At 42.2% G+C, this 18,699-nt stretch overlaps 1 protein-coding gene across 1 annotated transcript in view; it reads left to right on the forward strand.

Annotated features, from left to right (window-relative positions):
- The window catches only part of itga8 (integrin, alpha 8), a 63,395-nt gene that overhangs the window by 36,807 nt on the left and 7,889 nt on the right, over nt 1–18,699 (forward strand). Inside the window, exons 14-24 of the mRNA XM_079562333.1 lie at nt 1,622–1,667; nt 1,740–1,847; nt 5,629–5,684; nt 6,406–6,563; nt 6,883–7,014; nt 7,722–7,789; nt 8,286–8,433; nt 10,279–10,371; nt 12,427–12,506; nt 14,642–14,722; nt 16,754–16,859. Coding sequence (XP_079418459.1) covers nt 1,622–1,667; nt 1,740–1,847; nt 5,629–5,684; nt 6,406–6,563; nt 6,883–7,014; nt 7,722–7,789; nt 8,286–8,433; nt 10,279–10,371; nt 12,427–12,506; nt 14,642–14,722; nt 16,754–16,859 — 1,076 coding nt within the window. The remainder of the gene's footprint in view (nt 1–1,621; nt 1,668–1,739; nt 1,848–5,628; nt 5,685–6,405; nt 6,564–6,882; nt 7,015–7,721; nt 7,790–8,285; nt 8,434–10,278; nt 10,372–12,426; nt 12,507–14,641; nt 14,723–16,753; nt 16,860–18,699) is intronic.

An 18,699-nucleotide genomic window follows, 5' to 3' on the forward strand; every position in this document is an offset into this window, starting at 1 on the left:
TGACCTCTCTCTGAGCTTACACTTTTTGGCATCCGCTGCAAACACAAGTGCGAATCGCAAACCGCCGTATCGGACACACACTGTGAAACCAAAGTAGGTTACATTTTTTACTTCTGAACTTGGACCAAATCAGGAATTTTCAGAGCGGGAGCGAGGTTAGTCCCAGCGCGCCCGGCCTCCTCCTCTGCCAGACGCACACCTTGCCGTTGATGATCTTTGCAGACTGCAGTTTACAAGCCAAGTATACAATCTCTCTCTCCCTCCGTCTTCCCCTTCTTCTTACCCCCGTCGTCACGCCACTCCTCCTCACTTCTGTTTTCCCATCTTCCTTACCTCTCTAACAGCACCGCAGAAGCCACATCTTTCAGGTCCCTTCCAGTCAGGGGCTTTTTCAATATATCCACATCCACTTCACACAGCGACATGCGGGGAGCGGGGGGCTAAATGTTTAATGTTTGCGGTTTTGAGGGGGACTTGGCGACGCTCGGGCAGAGGCAGAAACAGATGTCCGTGTCTCAGATTCAATTAGTCTCCTTCTCTTTAAACACACCGGAGAGGAAAAGACGCACACAGATTGAAATGGATTAGTCTGGCAGGTTAAAGCAAGTACGCTGTGTTTAAAATTGTAATCATCACGCAGCATTGTAAACATAGCCGCCGACCGTAGTTATAATAGACACTATAAGAATGCCTGTCTATGCTGAGGATCGCTTTAAAAATGCATTGTAGCATCTGGTAGTGATGTCTCGCCGCCATTAAGTGACTCCCTCTCAGCTTCACATTGTTTTAATCAATGCCTGCGCGTTCGTCTGTCTCTCAGCGCTCACACACATGTAACTGGTATGTGTCCCCCCCCCAAACCCCGCACCCCCATCGACCGCAGCCATTAAATGCCAGCTCTATTTAAAAACTCTCAGCGCCAGTTTGAAGAGGGTGTTCATCACAAAAACCCATGAAAACAAATAAAAAACGCTTTTAGGAGGGGGGAATATATCGGCTGCTGGCTGCTTACAATTAAGAGTTGTTGGGAAACGATGTGATTGGAGTATTGGGAAAGTCACTAATGGCACTGGAATGCGATGTGGCGGTCCCGTCCCATATACCACACAGACATCAACCCACACATATATACATCAGCGCTCCCTATGGTTTAATATAGCTGTAATGTAGTTGGATTTAGTTTGAAGTGAGGAAGAAGTTATGCTCAAGAGACCAATGAGATAACAATGTGCCTGTGAATTCATATTAAAGAAGCCTGTGTTTGATGACGATTGCTGGGAGACCTTGAAATCAGTCCCATCTGTAGATGTCTTTGAAGTTCCCCGTCCCTTTATCTCACATACCCTCTTCATTTGGTGCAATTTATCCTTTTTTTCAGGGGGGGGGGTAGCGTTTTACTTTGTAGCACTACAATGGTATGGTAATAGGGTGGAAATAGCATGGTACCTCAAAGTGTAACAACTAAGCTAGTGTTGCCCTGGGAATGATATGGAAACATGGCTGCACGATACATTAGGGCCCATTCTCCTGAGTTGCCATGCTCTTTCCATCAATTACCATGTTATTAGTGTGCTGTAAAGATAAGTTCAACCCCTTTTTTCCCCCCTTCATCTCTCTCCAGATCTTATCGTGGGAGCGTTCGGAGCAGGTGAAGTGTCAGTCTACAGGTAAAGAAGCAAGTGTTAACATTGTTCAAGTGTCTAAGCAGTTTCAATGATCCTGGTTGTTTTTGCGTACAGGGCCCAAGCTGTGATTTCGGTGGAGGCTGAAATGATTCTGACACCGAGAATCCTGAATCCCGAAGACCGTCAGTGTCGCCTGCCTCACACAAATATAATGGCCACATGGTAAGACGCACCTGTTGGATTGTAATGTTCACACTCACGTAGCGAAAATAGAAAAACGTACAGGCAGTTTAATGAATAGGGAAGACAGGCGCAATACCAACACATTTATATCACTATGGTTTCTTTATCATTGACATACTATAAGATGATGTTTAGTGGCCATCTAAGGTGTACCCGACCCCACAAAAAGCAGAAACTTCACAGAATTTGAGTTAGCATTTAGCTAGGGGACACTTTTAGAAGCTAATTTGCATCTAAAGTAAAATCTCGAAAGGTCTGAACATGCATTAATGATTTCCAACTAGGCTTTGACCTCACCTCAATGTGGTCGATGGGTTGGCAACAGCTGAAAACATCTGGATCATTCATAATTTGCGATGATGGCTGATGCTAACAGCTATACTGCTCAAGTTTCCAGGACTAGCCTTTTTTGCTAACTGTCCGTATACCTTTGGATCAAATGCCGCTTCTCCGATTTCTATGGTTCGGAGAGTGACACTAAAAAATGTCAGTTTACCCCAGAACTAAATGTTACCCTGTCAATGTGTAGCACTGGCTTCTTTTGACAGGATGTGAGGGGAAGTGTTGTTTAAACCAGGAGGATGCCACTGACATTCTGGTTAAAGGGATATTTCAGGATTTTTGACATAGGGCCTCATTTCCTAGTTATCCACAGTGTTGTTGATTTCTGGAGATATATATTTTTTGTAATTCATGCAGTCCTTATATTTGAAGAGTTTCGTGGCGCTAGGCTAGCGCATTTCTATGGTATCAGCTAGCCTGCATTAAAAACAGTCTGACACACTCCACAGTGCACCTGAGGCAAATCACTTGTGTGTCTGTGTCGATAGAAATTTTTGGAATATAACTGACCTTGCATCACATGAATGATTGCATTTTGAGGGACTATTTTCTAGCAGATCACTCCGCCGCTGCGTAGCTTATACAACCACGAAGCTGATGCTACTCAAATATAAGTTATTTTAAATACAAAATGGTTAAAATGATTCTATCGACACAGACATTTATATGGTTAGTCTGGCGTTATAAGTGATTTGCCTCAGGTGTGTTTTTAATGCAGGCTAGCTGTTACCGTAGAAATGCGCTAGCCTAGCACTAGCCTAGCACCACGTAACTCTTCTTATATAAGAACTGCCTGAATTACAAAAAAAAGTAGGGTTGACTTTACGGTTAGGAATTGATCATCTTATTCTTTCCCTGCACTTGCTCTACCTCTTCTTTATTTCACATTCTTAGTTAAAAAAGCATACCATATAACTTTACACGTCCATTTGTACTTTTATGTTAAACAAGTGTTTGGCAGAGTGAGTGAATAACAACATTATTGTTCCAGAGGTTCACGTAAGGAAAACCCTCAATTTTTATACAGTGTCATAAAACGATACGCAGTGAAAAAGCACCATCAAAATACATTTCGTAAATTACACTCTCCGCGAAGTCGTGTGACCCATGCTTTACCCTCTCTCCTGGGACGACTACCATTATTCACTCGCGTTCCTTTGTGTTAGCGCTTTAAATAAAAGTGCTCGTATATCCTGCAAATCCAGATTCACTGAGCTTTGCAATTAATTTGAAACTGCATAATGCTGTTTTGATTATATTATTGTTCCAGTGGGAGGCCTGCTGGCTTTGGAGTTCAGTCTAGTTAGGGGGAATGGTCTATGGGCCTCCTGCTGCTTCGCCACAGCTCATTGTTGCTCTTGACTTATTGCAGAAAAAATGTCTTAAGGGCTGTTTGGACAAGAGAAGTGTGCGCGGCAAGTCGCCATCGTGGCATCTGCAGATGTAGTTGTGAGCGTTGGCAGTGCTCCTTAAGGCAATACAGTTCAAATTGACAGGCACTGCTAAATTATGTAAACCGGGCTGAAGTGTTCAAATAAACGGTATGGGTTTTTGGGTTTGTGAATGAAATTAGATATTACACCATTGAAAGTGACGCACATGTGCAGTGGTAAAACATGTCTTGAGTTGTTTAAAGTGAAAAACATATCTTGAGTTTTCATGCATGTGAAAGTAATTCTGCTTAAAACACTTACCTGCCTGCTGATGTCATGAGGTGGCGGTTCTCACTGTTTTTCAAGCCCAGACAGGTTTATCAGACCTGTTCTAATCGCTCAAGCGCTCGAAGTGCCTCTACTACATCATGTCTTGTTTATAACTTGTAGCAATTGTTTTAGCCTTTTGTCCTCTGTACAAAAGTTATAAAATTGTGAAATGTTGATGCTAAGGTAAAATATATTTCCTTAACCTTTTAACCCCCGCCTTAAAGGAACAGGCCACCGTTTGTCCATACTGTGATATGTTCTTACCTGAGCTTAGACGAGTTGATGCGTACCTGTCTGGTCTTTGTGTGTGTCTGTGAAAGAGCTTGGTAGCTTCCAACATCACCCCCGTTTGGAGCTATAGGAATATACTGGGAGAGGCCAAATGCTAACAACATCTTTGGTCGTTTTGCGTGAGTGAGTGCGCACACAAAGACCAGACAGGTGCACATCAACTCGTCTAAGCTCAGGTAAGAACATATCTCAGTATGGAAAAACGGTGGCCTGTTCCTTTAACCGAGTGCATTTTCTCCAGTTCCAGTTGTTTCATTGCTTTTTTTCATTGCTTTGTTACTGTGTTTTCATCTCTTTTTTGTTGTTTTTTTGTCATGCACTTTTGATGCTTTTCCGGCACATTTCTGTTCCTTTTTCATCCTCATTTTCGTGGCTATTTTGATGCTTTTAGATTTGGCTAAAGCTCGGTTAAGGCGGGGGGTAAGAGGTTAAAGTTGGAAAGTGTGCCGACAGGAAATGAAAATGTGTTTTTGAAATAAATTCTCAAGAGACTCCTCGGTGCAAAACTGAGGAGCATTTATGCTTGTTTTCTGAGAGGGCTGGACTGCAGTGTGTTTGGTGCTGAAACACAGATGCATCTTGTGGGGAAATTACATACAGTAATCACCAAGCAGTGAGCAGAGCTGTTGTCAGTAAAATGGTCATTTCCGCTCTGCATACTGTAAAGGCTTGACATGCAGCACTTATTATAGACCCTTGCGCTCGTGCACAGCCTGCGAAACATGCATTAAAGACCAGTGAAAGCACCTGTAAGGGTCGGAATGACTTAAGGGAACAGTTTGTAATCATTTTATCACACACGGAGACAGTTAAACGCACATCTGTAACGCACACTTGGCAATAACTACCTCACGATTATTGTGTCATCTAATAATACGCTTAATTGTTAACAAACAGCCATCAACAACATCTGCGTTTATACTTGAGGGATTTGGGCCAAGCAAACAGAAATCACATGAGATCATTTGCCTCTTATGGAGCGCTGGGTCCGCAGGCTTCCTTAAATTGGTCAATATTAAGTGTTCAGAGCTGGATGTGTGGGAGACACTTTCCTGTCCGGGATTTTTAGCTGCGATAACAGCACACAAGTGTTCATAATAAGCACATTAGTGGAGGAAATGCAGAAAGGTTTCTCAGTCTCCCATGTCTTTGCCCCAAGAGATGCTCTGTTCTGGGGCAAGGAAATGAACCACAGGGCTGCTAACACCTAATGGTTTTAGACTGTTTGTTTTGTTTTATTACACATGAACAAACAGCTACATTATTGGTCGAAACAGCTAGAGATGCAGGTTTTATGTTGAGAGTCTCTTCTTGTGTTGATAGAAAAGCGATAACTTTGAATGGCACAGTTATTAATTACAATACAAGTGAACATGGCATGCTCCTTTGACTAACTTTGCCCTGTCTTTGCTTCTTTGCCGCAGTCTAAAGGTGGAGGTGTGTGCCACAGTGAGTGGAGTGGGGATCCCCGACTCCATAGGTAAGCAGCTGTGTGCTGTGGGATGTTTCAGACAGAAAAAAAAGAAAAAAAAAGAAACCGCAGTCAGTGGGTGGGATGGGAGTCAGTGCCAGGTTTAGCGTTCGACTCATTACAAAGACCTGCTGAGAAACGGCTGCTCTGCCAAACCCATCAGAAAGGAGAGCTGACCAGGAGCAACAACAAGAAGACCAGGGGGATTTTAATTTAGTACGTGATTTAGTAATAATGTAACAATATCCATTCTCTAAATTTTACAGTTTGAGAGTTATTGGGATAAAGCAACTGTTATTCCTTTTGCAGATCAAGACTGTGTGAAACTTCTTCTTTAGTCATGGTTTAGACTTACTTTAAACTTAGTTTCCCTTTGTTTTAGACTTATTCTGCCGTAGTTTTGAATTGGTTGACTTGCATGACTACATGCTTTTCTTATGCTTTACAAAGGCGTGCTCCTGCTTTTGAACAGACAGTAGGAAAGTCTAGACAAAGTTTAGGTCAGTGAGATGAGTGTTTGCGTGAAAAGTTTGAAAAACCACAGCACTGTGATCGTCCTATTTTAAGATTATAACAAAAGAATTATGTAGTTTCTTTCTATGGTAGTTGCACAAGGCATGATTCCTATTCTTGTTTACTAAAATGAGTCCCTCTGGTTGATGCTTAAAACAATCTCACCTCTATTCTAAGAGTTACCTGTACTTTAGCGTTTATGTTCCCCTGTCCTCAGACCTCAGGGCCGAGCTGCAGCTGGATTGGCTGAAAGGCAGCAGAGGCGGAGTCAAAAGAGTCCTCTTCACGGACACTCAGCAGCCGCAGCACACGGGCGTCTTAACCCTTGGCCAGCGTAAACCACGGGCGTGCATCAGCTACACTATCTACCTGAGAGTAAGTCCAAACAGGCCGTGATTGAGCTGAACAACCATCTGTTTTATTACTATAATGATTGCAATATGTACTGTATTTTATAAGTGAAAATTCAGTTCACTGCACATTTTAAGCACATCTGGGAGCATTCATATGTTAGAGAGCAGTGAATAAACTAATATAGCAATCACGCAAATAGAAAGTGTTTATTGAAGTGTAAACTACATAAGTTCAGTTCCTCAATAATGACTATTTGTTAATTGTGAGCATTCAAAGTCTTTCATACTTGCAAAGTGATTAGTTTATGAATAAGACCATTTCTTCATTTTTGTTTTTGCAGGAAGAGGATGAATTCAGGGACAAACTGACCCCCATAGCACTGGCTCTGAACTACAGTCTGGCGCCACCGTCACAAGGCAAAGACCTGCCGCCCGTCCTCAACCACTACAGCAGCACTTTCATGCAAGAACATGTACGTACAGCATATCTGGACTTAAACTCTGGATACAGTACAGATCACTGTAGTTTGACGTTATAGCGACATTTTCAATTAATTATTCAGACAAGGAGAGGATTCTGTGTCTCATCACAAACCCTTGAGAGAAAAGAACCCACTAGTCTCTAAATCAGCGGTTTGATCATTGCTTCATTCATTACATTCTGCCATAAGGTCCTTCGGCAAGACACTTCACTCATCTTGCCTTTGTTACAATGTCTTTGTGTGAATGTGCAATTGGTAGTGATATAAATGGCTGTAGGCGTCAATTGGCAGCCACGCTTCAGTCAATCTGACCCACCACTTAGTAACTACTGATTGAATAAAAAATATAAATAAACAACGTAGATTGTACATGTCTGTAAATGTCGTTATAGCCAGTGATACTTATTTTTCGCCTCCCAGCATAATTACATAAGTCACATTTAGATTTACAGAAAAATTTACAGTACTCACAAAGAAGGTGTGTCTTTGTCGTAATGATATCTATGCAGCAGTGTTTTGAGACTAGAATGAAATAAAAATCTCAATTTCCCCCAAAATGACTTTGATTTGATAGGTGGATAAGCCTTTCATATGAACTAGCTTAGCCTACATGTGTTCTACAGTATACTTTCTATTTTGGATACCATGACCAGGATTAAATCTTTCCTCATGGTGCGCTCCCCTCTTTTGTTTCTTAGGCCTACATTTTGCTGGACTGCGGTGACGACAACATTTGTATCCCGGACCTCCGGCTCTCGGCCGCGATGTAAGCCCTGACACAGCCCCGCCCTCTGACCTCAACCTGTAAACACTCTCCACGTCACAAACCAAAACACATGCACGATCACCATCTGTGATTTGTCACACGGAGAACCGTACGCCGGGCTGCTGCTGCCGAGTTGTGTGTGAATCTACCTTTACTATAGTGTTTCCAGCTGCGAGGTAACTCCATTGCAACATTATATAAACATCCTGTCAGCCCAAACTCAATGGCATCCATCTCCGAACACACCCGCAAGAATGAGGGGCTATTGTTGGGGTCAGGGGGATGTCACCTCCTGCAGCAGTGTGAAAATGACAAGATCTAGAACAAATAGCTCTACATTTGATCACATGGGGATTATGGCATTTTATAATAGATAAATACATTTGGTCATATTTTGTATTGCCCAGTTTCTTATTTTTTATTTGATCAAACAGGTAAACAGTACTGTTTTACTAATGTAGTGATTTATGCTTTATATGACTTTTCATGCTCATAGGGATCACTCAGAGCTGGTGATAGGAGATGACAACCTGCTAACAGTAATCGTAAACGCAGCTAACCTCGGAGAAGGTGCCTACGAAACAGAGCTGCATGTCCTGATCCCGCCGGAGGCAGACTACATCGGAGTGGAGCGACGCGTGGAGGTCAGTACCATCTCACACACACTGGCTACATGTGTGTCTGAAATCAATTAATCATGTAATAGATGGAAAAGCCCGACAGGAAGTACAGGGAGAATGACTTAAAGGCTTATCAAGAGATGATCTATGGACTTAACTGTAATTTTATCGCATGAGTGACGCCTTTGCCTTGTCAGTATCCAAAGTATAGAGTTAGAAGAAGTTATTTTGGCTGATTCAACCTGCCCTTCAATACAGTGCTGTTTTAAAATGTTTAAAAGTTTCCTGTTCCTGATCTTCCCATAGATTTTCCACATCATTTAAATAGTATTCATGTAACTTAAACTGTGGACCAGTGGATTTAAATTTAACACTATGAGCCTGATCTTCCACCTGGCGCAACAACAGCCTTAGCACAGAAGAGAGTGACATCTTGCATGCAAACAAACGGTGCGCCAGTGCTTGCGTGACTCCGGGATGGTGTGACTGAAACAAGCACTTAATGCTTCTTCCCTTATTCTCTGCTTATCTTCATTAACATCATGCGCGGACTCATGTACTTCCTTTAGGCTGCATCATTTTCAAGCTGTTCCAGGACAATCTACCGTCTGTGTTTAGAAACACAAGACCGGCTCCTAAGTGCCCAAAGAATGAGACAAGCTGACTATCTGAACATCCTGAAAGCCCAGGATATTACTGTACATCAATGGATTTCTTCTTCCCTGATGGCACTGGCATTTTCCAATTGTGAAAAGTGGCTCAGGGAGAGTGAGACCGCATCTTCACACATGGATTGGCCACCGCAGAGTCTAGTATCTTAACCCCATGGAGGGTTTTTATTCCACTGTGAATGATTGATTGATATTTTATTGTCAAATCCAAGGATCTGAAATTAGTTTTGCAAAGTTCAGCAGCTCCATGTTAACACAACACACAAAGACAAACAGATATAAGACATTTCACAAAGACATGGAAACAATTGTCCACTCGACATGACACACTTTGATTTTATGAGTTAAGCTCCTCATTTAGTTTGAGGATGGACTGATGAACAAAGGAGTTCCTCAAGCAGAGCTTATTAAAGCTGGGCACACAGTACTGCCGCCCTGATGGTGACATATTCAGAGTTCAGAACATGACTAGGGTCTGAGGTAATGTCCTTAGCCAGCCACAAAGTGGGATTTCGATGTGTTGTTATGGTACACTGCCTCACACTGTCCATCCAGGGGCTGTCCGACAATCTTTGAGCAGATTTTTAAAATGTCAATTCAAATTTTGTGTAAACATTTAAAACATGAGACGGTCCTGGTGCCATTCTTGCATTACAAAGTGCCACCTTATATAAGATTCTTGACAGGCTGCTGGATGATTTGATTCAAGTCTCTATCTCTGCTGTGTCAGTGGAGTTCACTCACAGATCTGTGTAGACCCATAGATAAAAGACATCACATCCTGTTGTGTCTTTGCTGCCTGTTCATTCTGAGTGACTCAGGCAAGTCTATCAACCGAATATGCTTTACTGGCAACGGCCCAAAAGCTCCTATTATGACTTACAAGCTGCATTAGTGACCACGGAAATGGACCGGGTCAACTGCCATGTGTGTCCGAGTGCATTGGTGTCTGTGTGTGTGTGTACATTCACGGCCCTCTGCTCTAATGAGTGTGTAATGGGGCTATTTGATTGATGAGGTTGTTACTGTCAAAGCATTCATCACCCATTCCCTCCTCTGTGCCTCCTCTCCCTCCCCCCTTTGATGGTGGGTCCTCCCTTGTTCTTTGCTCTTTTTCTGTCATCTCGAGCTGCCGCTTGTTTGTCACTTTCAGTGGGTTCATTCATTTCAGTAACGTCCTCCTCTTCTCCTCCTTTAGGCGCTGTCTCAGTTGAACTGTGAGTACAAGATGGTCAATGACTCCAGGATGGTCGTGTGTGACATGGGTAACCCTATGGTGGCTGGTACAGAGGTGAGATATATCAAGAAATTATCCATATAAGTTATTTGTTTTACACACATAGAGATAATGCATTTCAATCAATATTTCTGTAAATGTGCCAAGAATCTATTTGTAATGTTATTCAAACATACAGCACAAAGTCACACTGTGCAACATCAAGCATTAATGACATGGTGCAACATGAGACTGAAGACATAAGTGCTTTGGCTGGAGGCAGGTATAACCGCCGCAAGAGAAGGCATTAGCATTAGTATTTCATAACTTAAAAATAGTATATTTGTTTGGGAAAAAGTGATACAACCCCCATTTTCAAGCAAGAAAAATACTATTATTTCCAGCAGAACCCATGAACAGGAGTCGAATGTGGCTTAGCCTTCAAACAAGAGCAGGGAGACATGATATGAAGTGAAGGCAATTTGAGCGCTGTGATGATCAAGTCAAGGCCTGGACAGGAGGGACAACATCATAAGAGTTTAAAAAAGCTCAAGAAATTAAGTCATGGACCCTGTAAGCACTTTTTTTTCATTGCAATGTTTACTTACCTCAGATTGTACAATGGTTTCCAGCACGATCACCTTGATAGACTAAAACACAAGCGTGTCATGAATGTTTTCCCACAGTGTGTTTTCTGTAGTTTAAAACGGCCAAGGCCAACAACAGAGTGCCGTTTGGACCAGGAGGAGGTGACACATGGCATTCTGATAAATCAATTATGTGGTCATGTTTCAGCGTTGGGGGATGGGATTATAAGGTGGAGATGTGTGAGGGTGCGCTCCAGCCCTCCAGATGTTTCCCATATTTAACTCTCCTTTGCCCCGCTGGACGCTCAGGAATCCATGAGCTTATGCAGAACATACCTCCGTAGACCTCATGCGGACTGCCTGATATTGAGCCACTAAATGCTTCTCCTCACAGGGGTGCACCGTGGAGCCCTGTGACACAGCAGTGGTTCTTGGGGGGAAAAAAGAGAAAGCTTTCAGTCCATTCAGCCTTTGAGTGTGTTAATAATCAACAAGATAAAGCTCAGTTCATTTCTGTTCTGGGTTACACCTCTACAAACTTGTTTATGTGAAGCATCTGATTCTTCGATTTCTTTAGCAGGTTTTGTTTTTTTGTCAGATGTTCATGAATCAATGTGTCAGGGAATGAAAGGCTATACAGTCATGCACATTAATTAATGACCTTATTACAAAGCGAAAAGAACAGACTTGTGGACTCTTTCAATACATCGCTCCCTGTACTGTCCAAGAATTTTCCAAAATCAGCTTCCAAGTTGAAAAGGTCAATCCAAATCATTCTATTAGAGCGCTTATAGCTTTGATGAATTGCAGTAAACGATGTAAGCTGGATACGCCAAATCACCCCCATTATGACTGTGAGGTGATGCTACACTTGTGTACTTCTCTGTCATTTTACTGAACCATGATAAATTGCGCCGACTTCCTCGGGTCAAACTGGCCTTTTGAAGTCCCCTGTCCACACTTCTCGATCTGACAGTGACGTCTTCCTCTCTGAACAACTCGTCCATGTCTTTAGATCTTTCCCTGATGTGTCCCTTGAAGATGTCCCAGTCTAGTGCGGCCGCTCTCACTCCCCCGGGGCTCCCTCTTGAAGTGATTGCACGCTGTCATTCGCCTCCCGTGTTGCTTTGACCTGCTCGATACACATAACCACACAAGGGCAAAGGGAAATGAAGCATTGTTTTGAGCAGGTGATGATGAAGAACTGAGAGCGCCCCATGTGTTTTGGGTTATACTCGAGGACAGGGCGATCTAAGAACCCGAGGAGAGACGGGAAACTTTTACTGTAGCTTTTAAGCGCGTGTCTGTCTGGACTTTGTCAGGTTTGATATCACCACTGACCCTTTACAAACCATGATCTTCAGCCCATAACTGAACCTGCAGTTAAAAAGACACTGTAGTGAGCCCTTTTAAAGACCGCATGGCTTTGAAGACCATGTGCTTTTCCTCTGCCTCCTGTCATCTTTTACTGTCACTCCTCCTTTTGGTTTTAATCCTCTCCTGCTTCTGTTTTTTTTTTTGTTTTTTTTTTGTGTGCCCCCAGCTCTCTGTCGGTTTGCGGTTTTCTGTCCAAAGGCTGGAAGATGCAGGACCAAACATCAGCTTTGAACTGCAGATCCACAGGTGATTCACTTCTCTATCCATGTAGCAACAATGTAACTACAATATCTCTATCCATGTAGCAACAATGTAACTACAATAGCAAATCTCTATAATGATGATGCTATAGAATTGATACTCTGCCTGACCAAAAAAAAAGTCACCAACTGTTCTGATCTGAGGCTGCTGCAGTGGGTCTGGTCTATGTTCAGCAACAATATGTGCTCAAAGAATGAGAACATCCTGAATGACCAGGTACATTAATGGATTTCTTCTTTCTTGATGGCACAAGCGTATTCCAAGATGACAATGCCAGGATCAATCGGCCTCACATTGTGAAAGAGTGGTTCAGGGAGCTTACATCATTTTCACACATGGCTTGGCCCCAATGAGAATCTTAGTGATGAGCTGGAGAAGGTGTCACGCAGTGGTCACACTCTCCCATCATCAATACTACAATATATCTTGTCAAAAAATTAATTGACACTGCAGAAACTTGCCACAGAGAATACATCAAATCAAAGCTAAACGCGGTCCAACCACATATTAGTTTTTGGTGGCGCCTTTTTTTTGGGTCCGGCAGTGTATAAAGCTGTGCTGCTATGCTGAAGAAGTTTTCACCTAGTTTCAATAACATCTCTGTAGTTGTTCACGATGTCAATTGTTATTGTGTTATTGTTGCCAGTTAAAGGAACAGGCCACAGTTTTTCCATACTGAGATATGTTCGTACCTGAGCTTGGACAAGTTCATGTGTAACTGTCTGGTCTTTGTGCCTGCGCTCAGTCATGCAAAAAGACCAAAGATGTTGTTAGCATTTAGCCTCTCCTCCTCTCCTATATGGGGCCAAACGGGGGTAAAGTTAGAAGCGACCACGCTCTTCGGCTACGTGAGTAGTTTCAGGATCAAAGTATAGTGACACAAAATTAAACATGTCGATTTGGTTATTACGGCTTTCAATATAGTTCCTCTTTTCATCCACTTAAAAAAATCGACATGTTTAATTTTGTGTAACTATACTTGGATTGTGTAACTACTCGCGAAACCATATTTAAATAGGAAAAACGTGGAGGAGCTTGGTCGCTTCTAGCTTCACCCCCGTTTGGGTCCATGGAGGAGAGGCTAAATGCTAACAACATCTTTAGTGTTTTTGCATGACTGAGTGCACGCGTAAAGACCATCACCTCGTCTAAGCTCAGGTAAGAACATATCCCACTATGGAAAAACTGTGGTCTGTTCCTTTAAAAGGACTTTAACACATAAATTAAAATGGCCAACTTTTGATCCTGTGATGAAATGGCATGTTTAATGTGTGGACTTTCTTGATTTCTTTCTAAAAGTGAATTGCTTTAGAGTCCTGTCTGGATTGTAAGCTCAAACGAAACTACATAGACTTTGACAAGTGACAGCAATAATGACACTAAAGGCGCATCAGGGTATTTTTAGAGGACAGGATCTTGCATCAATTCTGCCGTGAAGCAAATATCGTGTGAACCATGAATAAAAAACATTACATCCTTGTCATTCACAGAAACACAATCATTCTGAATGCAATCCCTCACAAAGAGCTAGTTGTAATCCATGTAAATATGTTCAGTGTGTGTCCCAGTGCTGTCGGCATCTGTGGTGCGAAAGAAGCTAACCGCATAGGCAGAACCGGACAGACTGCCTGGAGGAAGTGCAAAGCTCCTCACAACACGGCTTTTGTTTTTCAGTTTTCTATTGATTCTGATAGCGGACATCACAAGGCTATGACACAGCTCTTACCCATAGCGGGGAAATTCTCACTCTAGAAAGATAGCTGAAGTTCTTCTCTTGGAATGACAAGGATGGATTGGAGAAGGCGTCCGTAAATCACTGGGTCAGCTCATGTTAGAGGGGATAAAGTCAGAGAGGCCAGATTAATGTACTGATAAAAGGATGCTGAGGTTAGAGCTACCAGATAGCCCTCTAGGCTATGAGGCCTAGAGGGCGAATAAAGAGAGATTTTTGAATGCAGGAATGCAGTGAGGGGAGAACATAAAGTTTGGTGGCGTGAGAGAAGATACAATACTTACAGGCAAAAGAGAACACTGTTAAATACGCCCTTTGCCTAATGCTAATAGTTTGATTTGTTATATGGTTAGACCTGACTGAGAATTCCTTTGACTTTCTTTCGCAGCTCCAACAAAGATAACCCTGAGAGCAACAGCGTCACTCTGAGTCTCTCCATCACTGCCAAAGCACAGCTGGATCTTCGTGGGTAAGACGGTGACAAATACTTCTTGAGCGTGACTTCCCGAAAAAGACCTGATCTGGTTTCGCTCTCATACTTTTGGGCTTCACAAGACATCGCCCCGTGCTTTTATATTGTTTGAATTGGCGCGTGGTGTTTATACACAGAGAGAGAACAGCAGGGAAACACATTGTTCAGAAATAAACTTATCATGTTAGCTGTCAGAGTCACAGATGCCCATGAGTCGAAGGCACCCACGCGGCTCGGAGACTCTTCAAAGGTGCAGCTCATGTGGCCGGGTTTAGGTGTGGTCTGCTGGGCTCATGAACAGAGCAGGACCTTAGGATGTGGGAGAGGAAGACCTTTTGACAAAATGACAAAATAAGGTACCTGTATTAGCAATGTAAAAATGTGAGTTAGTTTGTTTTTACTCAGGCATCCGGCAGTGATGTTTTTGGAGGGTTCAAGTCTAATATTTCCTGTTAAAATACAGCAAACAACAAAAGTGCTCTGCAGTGATGGCTAAACATTGTCCCAAAGAGGGGCACCAAAACCTTTTCATTAGTTTGTTTATGTTACTTTTATAAAGTATCCAAGCCACTTTATTTCTACAGCGCATTTTATAAACAAGCATTTCCAAAGTGCTGCATGTGGTAAGATCAACAGGAGGAATCAAATATAAAATCCAGTTACACAAAACCAACAATCAACTAAAAACAACATTTAAAAATGTATATTTAAAAAATAAAAACTATGAATACAATACAATAAAGAAAATCTTAGCCTCCACCTGAACCGAGCCAATTTTGTGGCTTCACCCAAATCTAAAAGGTTCTTGGGGAAAAAAAAGCCGTAAAAATAGCGTTGAAAACTAGGGTAAAAACACAACAAAGTGACAAAAAAGGGTCCGGAAAAGTGACAAAACAGTGATGAAAACACATAAAAAAAAGCAACATAAACGAAGACATGACAGAAATGCTTAAAAAAGGGACATAATCGCGGCGACAATGTGACAAAAAAATTGCAATCACTTTTGACAGCTTAGCTTTCAAATGAGGTGTCACACTGGTCTGTAGGCTGTAAACTCCAGCCAAGAAGCTTTTAGATTTGGGTAAAGCTGAACTGGAGAAAATGTGCTTGGCTAAAGTGGGTGGGTAAAAGGGGCAAGATGCAAGTTAGCCATTTTATACTCACTACTGCCACCCCAGGTCATACGTGTAACTGCACCTTCTATATTAAGCTCGTGCATGACGGCACTTGGGGCCCGAAGTAACAACCTTTTTGAGTGACAGTGCAGGATTTTAGAGGCAGTTGTGGTGAATATGTTTGGGCTCATTCTACACATTAGGACATTGTTGGAACATGTAGGGGGAGGAAAACACATAATTTTAACATTTTTAAACTCTGTGTGGTCGCTTTAACTTGCTGTTCTGATCTAGGGTTGCCTGCAGTTGGTCAGGTCTAGGTTCAGCAACAGTATCTGCTAAAAAAAAAAATGTAGGGGGAGGAAAATACCGTCCCTTTAAGTTAAATTGTTAAAAACAATCAAATAGAATAAAAAGAAAGTATAAACTTATAATGTAAGTTTCCCCTCTACCTGAATGAGACAGTGAATGGGTGACCTGTTCTGACTGTAAAGGCCTGATAAAGGTAGAAAAGAGCTCTATAAGTTGTGTCCATTTACCTAATGCAGATCACAGAGCGTTTCCCACCAACTATGGACCTGATAAGTGCTCCTGCAGTGCAGTCACTTTGAGACAACCATCCACTCTCATATTGAATCACGAGAAGCAAAATAGAGACTCCTCTTTTTGTAACTATTTATTTCTACCTTTGAGCTCCCAAAAATGTAGTGCAAGCACAAAATTATGCAACGCAGTTACACAATGTGACAGTCAGGTGCAAAATACCAGTGAAAATCCTCCCCAGACTGAAAGGGAATGTGGTAAATGTGGATAACAGTCGCCTTTTCCAGTCGGACAGTATTACATTAAGTGGAAGATGTCAGAAAAATATGCCCCGACACTTCCTTCTGACACAAGTCTGTCCTCTCCGCAGGGTGTCTCATCCCTCGCAAGTGGTGCTGCCGTTCCCGCGCTGGGAGCCCAAGAAGAAACCTGTCAAAGAGGACGACGTGGGCCCACAAGTTACACACATTTACGAGGTACTTGTTACATCAGGGAGGCATTCACTCTGAGAACAGATTATTTTAGATACAGTTACACACATGGACATTTCTCTGCACTCTCAGGGACAATTTAAAAAAGTATTCTGATTATTAGTTTATACTTGTCAAATACATTTCTAGTGATGAGATGAGAATTTGAAGTGGAAGTTGTAAATGTTTTCTCTAGCGGTTCTTCACAGACTAGCACCAGTAGCTCCATAAAGAATAGAGCTCTGGTGGATCAAAGGTCTCCAGCTAAGGACTAATTACTGCAGTAAAAGCCTGAACGAGAGGGAAGGAAACTGAGAGAATGAGGCAGCAAGTCCAAAAGAGGAGGGGATGTGACTGAACCCTGCGTAATGAGAACATAACGTAACGAGAATTATGGTTTACTTTATAATATCTGAAACATTTTCATTTTTGGCGCTTGATGTTTTTTGTATATACATTTATTTGCACCAGTGGAAACATAAATCTGCAGTACATATGAGCAGTAGGGGGTCGAATAATGAACGAGTGTTGGAGATATTTATATAGTTGTTTAAAGGGTTTAGATTTAAGATGTGGTAAAGTAGACATTTAGAAAAAAAATGACTTGTGATTTACGTTTGTGCGTTAAGTTTAGATAGCTTTGGCACACACAGAGGAAATCCTAAAAAAAAAAGTTACAAAACATAAGGTTTTGTAACTAATATTTGGTTGGACCAACACTAGCTTTGATTACAGCACACATTCGCTGTGGCTTTGTTTCAATGAGCTTCTGTAATGTCAAAAGATCCAGAGTTGTATTCATTTTTAACAAAGACCTCGTATTGATGATGGGAGAGTGTGACCAATGTGCAAACACTTCTCCAGCACATCCCAAAGATTCTCAATGAGGTTAATTGAGGTTATTGCTGGACAATCCATGTGTGAAAATGATGTCTTATGATCCATGATCCACTCTTTGACAATGTGAGCCCGATGACTCCTGACATTGTCATTGTTAACACTCTACATAGAGCAATACAAAATACAATAGGGGGCAGCAGAGAAAGAAAACCGCCTTTGCTCTGCCCGATCTCATCAAATCTCGGAAGCTAAGTGGAAAGGGCCTGGTTGTTACTTGGATGGGAGACTGTTTGGAAACACCAGGAAGCCTGGGTGAATGTAGTGAGTGAGGGAGTGGTTGGTGGTGTTCAGAAGAGCCTATGGTGCAGACTGGGAGCCTCGCTTCGGTCATTCCAAAATGAGGGCAGCTGTGGCTACAATAGTAGCTTACCACCACCAAGTATGGAGTGAATAAATAATGCAATGTGAAGCATCTTTGAGTGTCCAGAAAAGCGCTATATAAAACCAATGCAGTGTCTGCGTTGGTGTATCAATGAGAGTGTGACTGGTTCCTTACTGTAAAGCGCTTTAGGCCTGATGAAGGTAGAAAAGCACTATATAAGTTGAGTCCATTTACCATTTTTACCATTATTTTTATTAGTGGATAGAGATGCCCTTCAGTCAGTTGGACTTGGCATGGATCGAGACTTTAATCTTCCCCTTGATGGCCGGACTGAAGAGGCTATTTTCTCTTCTCTATTATTATTTATCACAATATTTTGTACAGCAACAAATCACAGTTTGGTATTTGTTGTTAAGACAGGCCTGGGAGTCCACGGTCAAGTCGAGCTACGGCCAAATAGATAGTGGAAAGGCGGAGGGCAGACAGGCTGGCGACAGTTTACTATCCGTAGTCCGTGCAACATCCATGTGATTTCTTGTGCTTTTAAATGGACTGCCGGCTCATTGGAGTGGAGTGCAGCGGTGTCTGGCCTGTCCCGCAGCTGATAATGATTTTCATTTGGAG

The sequence above is a fragment of the Gobius niger genome (genome assembly GCF_951799975.1).
Source record: "Gobius niger genome assembly, chromosome: 8".
Classification (NCBI taxonomy): Eukaryota; Metazoa; Chordata; class Actinopteri; order Gobiiformes; family Gobiidae; genus Gobius; species Gobius niger.